Source organism: Coloeus monedula (genome assembly GCF_965178545.1).
Source record: "Coloeus monedula genome assembly, chromosome: 15".
Lineage (NCBI taxonomy): Eukaryota > Metazoa > Chordata > Aves > Passeriformes > Corvidae > Coloeus > Coloeus monedula.
The window spans coordinates 2,635,954-2,646,857 of record NC_138795.1 but is presented as its reverse complement, the minus strand read 5'-3'; the positions used below and the strand labels follow the sequence as shown (position 1 = coordinate 2,646,857).

General features: G+C 51.7%; 1 protein-coding gene across 1 annotated transcript; it reads left to right on the top strand.

Moving 5' to 3' along the window:
- Positions 1-4,626: 4,626 nt before the first annotated feature.
- Positions 4,627-10,084, top strand: BOD1 (biorientation of chromosomes in cell division 1; the record flags this gene model as incomplete). Its single annotated transcript, XM_082291583.1, has 4 exons — positions 4,627-4,830; positions 5,949-6,073; positions 7,861-8,061; positions 9,246-10,084. The coding sequence occupies 3 exons, from the start codon at positions 4,627-4,629 to the stop codon at positions 8,057-8,059; spliced, it is 528 nt and encodes a 175-aa protein (XP_082147709.1). The 3' UTR covers positions 8,060-8,061; positions 9,246-10,084.
- Positions 10,085-10,904: the final 820 nt, after the last annotated feature.

Below are 10,904 nucleotides of genomic sequence, written 5' to 3'. Positions count from 1 at the left end.
CTACAAAAAGCAGGCAAAGGTGGCCCAAAGCCAGCAGGCACAGCTGGAACGCTCCTAAAGGACAAGAGCAAATTTAGCTGCACTGCCACCCTGCTGGATTCACCTTGGTTTGGATCAGCTCCTTCCAAAGCTCATGTTTGCAGAGTTCCCATGCACAGAGGTAGCAGGGCAGGAGCTGGGTTGCAAACACACCTGGGAAAAAGCTCCCCTGCCAAGGACCACAAAGCAGATCTGGGTCTGTGCTGCTGGAGGTCCCAGCACAGGGAGGAAGGGAAGCAGCTTCCTCAGCTCCTGCCCAGGAGCAGCTGGGTTTGCCTTTGCCCATGGCAATTCCATCTGCATTCCAGCACAGGCAGTGCCTGGCCACAGCCACCTATCCCAGGTTTCTCCATCTTAATCATTGGCAGGGCCAAAGCTGGGAGGAATTGGACTCAGTGAGTGGCTTCTCATTTTGTGGCAGAGGTTGCCAGGGCAAGGAAGAGCAAGCTGCCAACTATGTCTCCTCTGAACAGTTTGTCTTTCAACAGGGACGTGGAAAACCTCGAGGGAGGGACAAACCTTCTCCACTCTTCCCAGCCACGGTGATCATCCCCCACTGCAAAGCACAGAATCCCAGGATCACTGAGCCCTCCAAGACCATCGAGTCCAAGCTGTGCCCCATCCCCACCTTGTCCCCAGCCCAGAGCACTGAGTGCCACCTCCAGCCCTTCCTTGGGCACCTCCAGGGATGGGCACTCCAAACCTCCCTGGGCAGCCCCTGCCAAGGCCTGAGCACCCTTTCCAGGAAGAATCCTCATGATCAGGGATGCTGGATCTCAACACAACACAGGGTTCATGGGATACCCTGGAATGTTGGCTATTCCTGCCTCTCCAGCAGCTGAGCTGCTCCTGAGTGCTGGAGATGGGCAGGATCATGCCAGGCCTGGTGCCAGGCCAAACACAGACATGGCAATGGGGTCTCCACTGCTGAGGAAAGAACAAACTCCATCTCCACAGAGGATTCACACAGAACACACCGTACAGCAGGAATTGATTTATCCAAACTCAATGAAAATCAGACACTGGGGGGACAAGGACTCAAATGAGTGTGAGCTCTGAGGGAAGCACAGGCAGGACTCCACTGCCATGTATTCCACATGGGAATACACAGCCTGCCAGCTCCACACCCCTTCCAGGACCTTCTGGCTCATGCAGGATGACAATGTGAGCTTGCAGTGAGAGCTTTAAGGAGCAGAAATGAGCACCCTCAAAACCAGATTTCATTCACAGCACTTTTTGGGAACAACTTGGTTTTGTCAGCCAGTTGCAACAACCATGAACCCTTTGCAGGCAGCTGTAGCAGAGGGTAGCTTTTTCCCTATGATACCAGAATTTCCATGGAAAGAGGTGCTGGTTTACAGCCCTTGTGATTGTGGTGACAGGAGGGGGGTGAGGAAAGGGGGCTGAGAAAGGAGGAAATGTGCAAGGCAGGGGTGACAAACACGGACAAAAAAAGAACTGACCTCTGCCTCTGATCATCTGTGACAGAAAGTGTGACTGGAATTCAGGTTTTTCACAAATTGAAATTACAATTAAATGCCCACATCTCCCTGGTGAACCAAAGGAATGGAGTTCCGGGGGACTATAACACAGAAAATGAGATTAAAAATCATCGATTGCCATTTTAATCCTGGTAACTTTCTACACCAATTTTTTTTTTTCTATTTATTTCACCTGAAATAATCTTTCTCCCTAAGCTTTACAAGTTTGCTTCCCCTTAGCCTAAGCATTTATTCTAGCATGAGAACTACATCTCTAAAGCAACAGCAAACAGGTAAAAAATCCCCCTTCCTGATCCTTCTATAGACCTGAAGTGTGCAAACTGCCTGAAGCTTTCCTTGAGGCCACGGATATAGGGAGAGTTCACAGATCTCATAAATTTTGTACTCGAGACGTGATTCAAGGAGAGGTTCACAGTTCTCCTCCCTGGGGGACAGGCTGCTTTATCTAAGACACCACAGTTTAATGCTCTCGCTGTGTGCTGTGATGTCGGGCAAAAACACACAGATAAAACAGATTAAACGCCCTGTTTTCCTCTTTCCCCCTGCTACAGATCTCAAAACTATTAAACACTGCTTGACCTCGACCCCACAGCTTGTAAGAGAGCCCGTGAACCCTCATTATCTCATAACTACCTGGTTTGCCCCCTCTGTTCTGCCTTGAAACATCAATTGTGCCACCGTGAGAAACAGGTCACTGCATCCACCCGCAGGAAAAGGCAGAGACCTCACACAGGGACTTGGAGCAGGGCTCTGCTCCTGCAGCAGGATCAGCACCAGTGACAAGGCACTTCCAGACCAGCTGGGAGCATCCCGGGTGCAAGAGGCTGCACTGAGGCTTTTCCCCTCCTGCATCACGGATGCTCCCAGCTCTTGCAGTAATTTGTTAATTGGGAGGGATTTGCATTCGGGGCAGTCCTCAGTAAAGCCTGGGCTGGATTCTGTGCTGCTGAGGGGCTGGTTTTGCCTTTGAGGTCTCTGCCTCTCAGCCCTCCGCGGGAAGGAGCCAGCACAGGACAGCGGGAAAATCACCCCCCCCCCCCCCCCCCCCCAAAAAAAAAAAACCCCACAAACAATTCGCCTCCTCTATCGCTCCCTTGCCACTGCGAGGGTCCCAAGAGAGGGATCGCCCCTCTGCCTTCCGCTGCTGCTTCCATAACGACACTAAAATCCATTAATTGCGTCCCTGCCGGGGGTGACAGCGGAGGAGCGATCGGGAGGCGCCGGGATCGGGATGGGAATCGGGATGGGGATCGGGATGGGGACCGCGGCCGCCGGGTGCCACCTGCCGGGATCGCCGCGCTGCTTCCCCCGCTCCCGAACGGGCAACGCGGCCACGGCTGCCGGGCCCTGCTCCTGTCCCTGACCAGCAACCGCCTGCTGGGACCAGGGACAGGACCCAGGGAACGGCTGCAGCTGTGTCAGGCTGGAGATCAGGAATTGTTCTTCCCTCAGAGGGTGCTGGGCACTGCCCAGGCTCCCCAGGGAATGGGCACGGCCCCGAGGCTGCCAGAGCCCCAGGAGCGTTTGGACAGCGCTGCCAGGGATGCCCAGGGTGGGGTTGTTGGGGGGTCTGTGCAGGGACAGGGGCTGCACTGGATGATCCTTGTGCATCCCTTCCGACTCGGGATATTCTGTGATTCTCCTGCCGACGGGAGAAACCATGGCCACGTGCCCTAAAAACCACCCAGAGAGGAGGTGCAGGGTCCTGACAGATCTGTTTTATAAAGCGTGTTCCCATGCTGGCTCTAACCAAGCTCTGGAGTGTCCTGTCAGTGCTGTCACACGCGTGGCATCAGCACTGCGCTCAACAACCATCGAGTAACACACACACACACACACAGACGCGTCCCTGCGGGGCAGGGCACTTCCACAATTCCACGAACGCCTTCCTGCCCGGGGTTATCTCCCGGTGCAAGGGTAGCGCTGCCCTGGCGCGACGCCGGGTGAGTGGCACAAGGGGTGGGGACAAAGGGCTGCCGGCAGCTGTCCACCAGGAATGCGATTCCAGGGATACTTCTGAGTCGTGGGGCTTTCACAGCCGACCCTGAGGGAGCCAACACTGAGCAGTGACAGTGCACGGGCAGAGGGACGGGTTCTGCTGCAGCAGGAGCTCGTGTGTGTCCCCAAACCACGACGGTCACAGGAGGTGTCAGGGTGTGTACACACTGCCATTTATCCCTCTTCTCTCCTCAAAGCTTCCCTGGGAGGGTGGGCAGGCCCTGGCACAGGGTGCCCAGATAAAATGTGGCTGCCCCTGGACCCCTGAAGTGTCCAAGGCCAGGCTGGACGGGGCTTGGGATAGTAGAAGGTGTCCCTGCCCATGGCAGAAGTGGCATTGGTTGATCTCCAGAGGTCCCTCAACAATTCTGGAATTCTGGGATTACACTCCTACACTGTTTGTCCTCCTGAATTAGGATGGGAATATCTTTATGAGCTAATGATGGCACACAACATCACTAGGAAGGAAACAAGCCCAACGTGTAGGATTTGTGCCCTGCAGCTCCCAGGTGCAATCAGCGTCAGCGATGGTCTCAGCACACACAACCCTTGCTCGGGGCAGTCCCATCTCAGGATCCCCACAGAAATACAGGATGATCCCACACAAATTGATATTTTTTCGCAATTTACACTATCTCTGCGCTCACTACAGCACAGAAGAACACACGGAAGACACAACCTTGCAGATATCCCGGGTGTTATAGTGGGAGGTGGGATCCCTGAGCATCTGGAGCATCCGTGCCATGCTGAGGAACACCCGGGCCCTCTGCCCTGCTGACCCCGCTCCACGGGTCACGGGGGAGCAGAGCCCTGCGTGCCCTGTGACCCATCCTCGCTCTCTCCACACAGCCCCCGGCGGAGCCGGGGGGGCGCACCGCCCCGTGGACTACGACTCCCAAGATGCACCGCAACAATAACGCGCCCGCCTTTCCGCTGCCTTGCGCGACCACGCCACGATGCACGCTGGGATTTGCAGTTCTCGGCAGCACTCACCCTATAGCGCTTCTCCCGGTGAGAACTCGCCTCCCCGTGATGCGCCGCGCCGCCCTGACGCAATCATCACGCGCCGGCGCGGAGGCCGCGGGCGATGTCGGAGAGCGGCGGCGGCGGCGGGGCCGCGGCGGGCGGGGGCGGCGGGGGCGGCGCGGGGGCCGCGGGGCCCGGGCCCACCGACCCCGGCTCGCTGCCGCCCGGGGACCCGCAGCTCATCGCCATCATCGTGGAGCAGCTCAAGAGCCGCGGCCTCTTCGACGGCTTCCGCCGCGACTGCCTGGCCGACGTGGACACCAAGGTACCGGGGCCGGGCAGCGAGCCCAGGCCCTCCCCGCTCCCCGCCGTGCTCCGCAGCTGTGGGGCTGCTCCCAGGAGATCCATGGAGCCATGTGCACAGCCCGGGCAGGAATGGGCTCAGCCTTTCCTTTCCCAGCCCCGGCTTTGCTGGGAAAAGAGCTTCCCGTAAGAACAGTGCTGCTCTTAAGCCTCTATTTTAAAAATTCCTATATTCTCAAACCAAGTATTCAGCCTTTGTTTCTTGAGTAGATGTTCTCAGAGTGTTGTTTGACATTAATTTTTTTCTCAGCCACAACAAACCCCTCATCATTTGTTGCCAGTATTGAAGTTGGGCTGTCCGTGACAACTTGGGTAGTTAGCAGTGACTCTCAAAATTCAACACTCTCAGAATTTTTTTCCTAAAATTTTATGCTTCCAGCAAGAGCCATGTCCTCGGATCTGCTGTCCTCATCCAGGGCCAGCACGTGGCCCTAAACCATTCCCAAAGCTGTTGTGTCACCTGCAGGGAGCAGCTCTGTCCGTGCTGCCCAGGACAGACACCACAACACATCAAACTCTGAAATATCCCCCTTACCCTCTTGTCCTTCCTTTGCATCCGGGATGTGGACAAGTCCTGAGTATTTTTATGGATTTGTTGGCTAAATTCCTGTTCAGTTGAATTATGGTTCCTCTGATAAAACTCAAATAATCATAGTTATTCCTAAAATTATAATTACATCTTTTTATTCTTCTCTGCTAATGCCACAGAAGCAAATAATTCAAGTTCGTGGTTAGTGACAGTATTGCTCAGCCAGTTTCCTAGGAGTTCTGGGGTGGAGGGTTTCCAGACAAGAACTCTGCTTAAACAACCTCTGTCTGCACAGTTTGGGGTTGAAATTGTAGTGAAATGCAATCTATCCAGCTATTTAAATTATTATAACAACACACTGAGTATTCTGTGCAATTTCCAGTTGTGTTCTCAGGGAAAACAGGATTATCTTTGTTCAGAGAGTGAAAGGAGGGAAGCACAGACAACAGAGCAGTCTGTGTGTGACAATAGCTGCACTGTGAAGGGCTCTGGCGGGGGGTTGTTTGGAGGTATTGGAGCTGTTGAACTGGATTTATTTTTAATTTTTTTAGCCAGCCTATCAGAATCTGAGGCAGAAAGTCGACAACTTCGTCTCGACCCACCTGGACAAGCAGGAATGGAACCCAGCCATGAACAAGAACCAGTTACGGAACGGGCTGAGGCAGAGTGTGATTCAGTAAGTGAGCAGCAGCCTGCACAATAAGTGAGATTTGATAAGCCATCTATCACCTAAGGCAAGGGAGAATTGGCAGAATTAAAATTTTCACAGCACTTTCTGTTGTGCTCCCTGAGTTCCATTGGAAGAGGGGTCTGCAGTCTGAACTCTCCCCAAAATGCACATTATTGCTCTGCCTGAAATGGATATTTTTGAGTGGTGGAATATGGATATTTGCTGTCCAAATTATTGCTGCAAAAACGCTGTGCCTGGTGGACTGAGCTGGATGACCTTGATCTTAACTTTCAGGAAGGAGAAGAGCCTTTAAAGATCCTTTAACAAAAGAATCCTGAGGATGCCCAAAGTTGTGTGTGTAGACTCCAACCCCTGTCAGCAGCAGTCACTGCAGCAGCCTGAGCTCCTGCAGCACAGGACAGTTCTTGTCCAGCTGTTTCAGCTGCACTGGGGCCACCAGGATGAGCAGAGGAATGGAGCAGCTCTGCTATGGGGAAAGGCTGGGAGAGTTGGGATTGTTCAGCCTGGAGAGGAGAAGCTTTGGGGTGACCTCAGTGTGGCTTTGCAGGACCTGAAGGGGCCAACAAGATGGAGAGAGGCTTTTTACAAGGGCCTGGAGGGACAGGACAAGGGGGAATGGCTTCAAACTGACAGAGTTAGATGGGATATTGGGAATAAATCCTTCCCTGTGAGGTTGCTGAGGCCCTGGCACAAGGTGTGCAAAGCAGCTGTGGCTGCCCCTGGATCCCTGGCAGTGTCCAAGGCCAGGTTGGACATTGGGGCTTGGAGCAGCCTGGGACAGTGGGAGGTGTCCCTGCCCATGGCAGGGCTGGCACTGGATGAGCTTTAAGGTCCCTTCCAAGCCAAACCATTCTGTAACTCTGACAGCTTGTGCTGCTTCCCAGAGCTGCTGAGTTTTAACCAAGGAGAGGAGGATGAGGCATTGCACACAAAATGTTGTGGTGTAAAGAATAGCCCCAGTCCTGGGGAGTCTGAAGGGTCTCTGTCACTCCTGGAGTGGCAGGGCTGAGCCCTGGGGGTGTCCAGGTGTGTGTCCTGCCCACCCAGGGTGCTGTTACCTGGAGGTGACACAGGGTGCTCTGTCCCTGCATCTTTCATGGCCTCATTATCCTGTGGCTCCTTCTCCCAGTGCCATGAACATCTCCTCTTCCTGTCCCTGCTCCCTTGCAGACATGACTTCAGCCTCCCAGACAGCCTGTGCCCCACAATCCAAGAGCCTGACGCAGCCCCTGAGGTCATCAGTCACTTCAGTTCCTGGTGCTCAGTCCAGAACCTCTGCTGTGTGCTCAGTGTCTTGTTTTTATAATTCCTACCCCTCTGTCTAGACTGTTACAAGGAGCAAGGGACAGTCCTGTTCTCAGGGGGCAGGGCTCTTCTCCTTCCACTCAGCCAAAAAAAAAAAGCCTGTGCTCTCACCTGCCCTCCCCTCAGAATAGCTTATTTCTCTTTCTGTGCCAAAGTGTATTTGTGCCAAAATGTGTTTGTTTGCTTTCATGTTGACCTGGTTTCCACAGGAGCCCTGTTAAAAGTGGCTCTTGGCCAAGGTGTCATTTAAGTACCTGGGAGACCAGATGTGAGCTGTTAATTCTACAGGGAGCAGGGAGAGAAATAGGTGAGTGAAACAAGTCCCTGTTAAGGATCTCCTGAGTAGGCTGCAGTTCTCACCATGTTAATGCTAATTGCAGTTGACAGGAGGGCTCTGGAGAGTTGCTGGAGGAGATTGGGGAGAAGTTTTTCAGAGGAACTGAATGACTTCTTTGTCTTTGTTCAAGGTCAGGAATGCTGGAAGCTGGAGTGGACAGAATTATTTCTCAGGTGGTGGATCCAAAACTAAACCACATCTTCAGGCCTCAGATAGAGAGGGCGATTCATGAATTTTTGGCTGCACAAAAGAAAGAGGAAAATGTGCCAGCTCCTCCTCCAGAGCCTGAGAATAAGGATCCTCCTGCTCCATCTCAGGATGCCTCCTAAAGGTCTGCTATCTGTGCACTCACTGCTGACACTCCTTGTGCCTCATCTCTGTATTTGGACAATGCAAGATAGAGGGGGCTGAGCCTGCCTGGCTTGGCAGGGGGGACACTTTGATCAGCAGCCTGCTGTCATTGTCACACAGCCCCCTGAGCTGCTGCCACTCCAGTGGCTGCTAAAAATAACTGGGACTGAGACATAGGGATGATGTAAATCAGCTATCAAGGAACACTGTGCACTCTGCCAGAGTGTTTGGTTCAGGCCAAAAGGCCTTTTAGTCCAGTAAAGCACATCCAAAAAAAAAGAAAAAAAAAAAGAAAAAGCACATCCCGCAGCATTGACATGGAAGTGGCTGGATTGCCTTCAGAACTGTATCAAATGGATTAAAAATATACATCATTTACTGAAACATGGCTGAGAACAGAGTGGTGACAAGTTATTGTGGTTTAGCACTGAAAGTTTTAGATAACTCTGCTTTAGAACAAACACTAGAGGGTTGAACTGTCACTGACCAAAAGAGTCCTGCTGGAGTAAGGGCAACCTCTCTGGGAGTGAAAAACTGCTCACTCCAAATTAACTGGTTTAAACAGAGCAACCTGGATCTTCCAGCTGCAGGGACTGAGGGTGCCTTTGTGGCAAACAAGTTCATTCTGGCTTTTGTGATTAAAATAACTTCAGTGGCCTCAGGGGGCCATAATTGCTGCTCTGTCTTAGCACAAGATGTGCCCATCTTTGCTAAGGCCCTGCATCTGAAGGTTGATTTGGATATTGAGGAACCACTGCCTTGATGGGAAATTTCAATCTGGGGAGCTTAAAACCATGCTGCCTGAAAGGAAGTTCGTTGTCAGTTGTTCCATCTGCCAGGGCTTTCTGAGAGCAAAAATACTCCATCTGATCTGATTTATTTAGAAGGAGTGAGAACCTAAAATAGCTGTTCTAATGCTTGGACTTATCAGAGCAACCAGCATGGGGGTTTAGCTTAATAGTAGAAGTCCAAGTGGCTGTAATATCATCTCGAGTTATTTACTTGTGACTTGCAGCTTTAATGCCTTGAATTTTTGCATTTGTCTGGTTCAAGGAGTTTAAAAGTCCATTATAAACCACAGCGAAGTGCAGTTGTTAATGTATCCTAATGCACTGACTTGGGAAGGTACCTTTACATCCTCTAAACTCTTTTTTTTCCTTGCAGGGAGATCCTGCTACTGAGCAGCTGCAGTTGCAACATGCCCTGTTAGACTGGCCATGGATTCCTCATTCCCTTTGGTGCAGGATTGCTGTCTGCCAAAGATGATTAACCTTTATTAGGCCTGTGGGAAATAGGCACTGAAATGGTGCAATTCAGGTGCACCTGGAGTTCTGCCTGTGGAGGGACAGCCCGAGTGTGGAGAGGTTTTTGCTGTGAACTGCAGGGAGCAGCATGTATTCATTAGTCATGCCTTTGGGCAAAGGGGGTGGGAAGGAAAAAAGGGAGTTGTCTGCTGTCTGGAGGGAGTAGGGAAGTGGTTTGAGATGCTCCAAGGAGCACAAAGAAAGGCAAGAGGGTTTGGGGGTGGGGTATTTTTTGGAGACCAAGTAGAGCTGTCAGATTTCCTTTGATAGAAGCCAGAGGAGAGGAAGCCTCGTGCACCTCTGCTGGGGAGCAGTGAGCAGCAGGTGCCAAGTCAGGTGTAACTCACTGCCCTGCCTGCTTTGGGAAGGGCATTTCCTGTTCAGAACTGGAGATGAAGCTTCAGGACCAATCATCCAGATGAATTCTGTTGAACACAGGAACACGTTTACAGTTAGCTATGCCTATAGCTGATGTCACTCCTATTTCCCAGGGAACTCTGGGAAGCAAAGGGCACACCAGAGTAGAGGATCAGGTGGAAATTTGTCTCTTCAGCTTGGAAGACTTTTCTTTCTCAGGTGCCTGGTGGAAACTGTCCTATGCTTTCAGCTTGAATGCATGCAGTGTCCTCTGGATGACAGTCAAATGGAGAATGTGATCACCTCTTCTGCCAGCAAATGTCCACACCTTTTTGCAATAAAACACCTCAAAAAGCATCTCTGAGGCCTGGCTTCTTCAGATTTTTTTTCTTAAGGAGAAACTACTTGAAGGAATCTGTGAGTCCTGATGGCTGGAGCCCTAAGGAAAGTGTGACCTTACACAGTTTGGGGTTAATCCAGGTTTAACAACGTGGGGTTGTTTCTTATCATGAGATGAGATGGTTTTAGTATCCTTTCCCCAGAAGATGTCTCAAAAAATGTAAAATATTGTGAGGATTGTTATGAGTAAAGGGCTCTCTGCTGGATGTTGGTCTGGGGGGGTTAAAGGCTGCTCCAATGTGTAATAAAGGTTTTCCCTTAGGGCCTTAAGGGCAGCTCTTGACAGAAAAGAATTTTTTACCTCCTGGGTAAGATTCTTAACCACTTCTTTGGACCTGAGCAATTATTCAGGGGAAGGTTAAGAGTGTAGAAAGCAAATGAAAAGGATTCTGACTGTGCTTAGGCAACTTCTGGATGACAATTGGAGTAGTCAGGGAGCAGGGACACCAGCTCAGGGGTTTTGTAGCAAGTCCAGCTGGATTTACTGCAGTGAGGAGGGAACCTGAACCTGCATTTCCTACCTGACAGCTGCTTTAGAAGATGAGTGAAGGAGAATAGACTCAGCCAGGGTAGTTTTTAAAAGGCTTTTCCATTGTTCTCTCTGTGTTAAACTCTGAGCTCTGACACTGCTGTGCCTCTGGTGGGGCCCAGCCTGTGCACAGCTTCAGTGGCTGTGGGAACCCTCAGATCACAACAGAAGCACCTGAAGAGTTGAGGCGGCCAGTTTGGAATCACAGGCTTTAATGTTTGGGCTCTGAAGTCC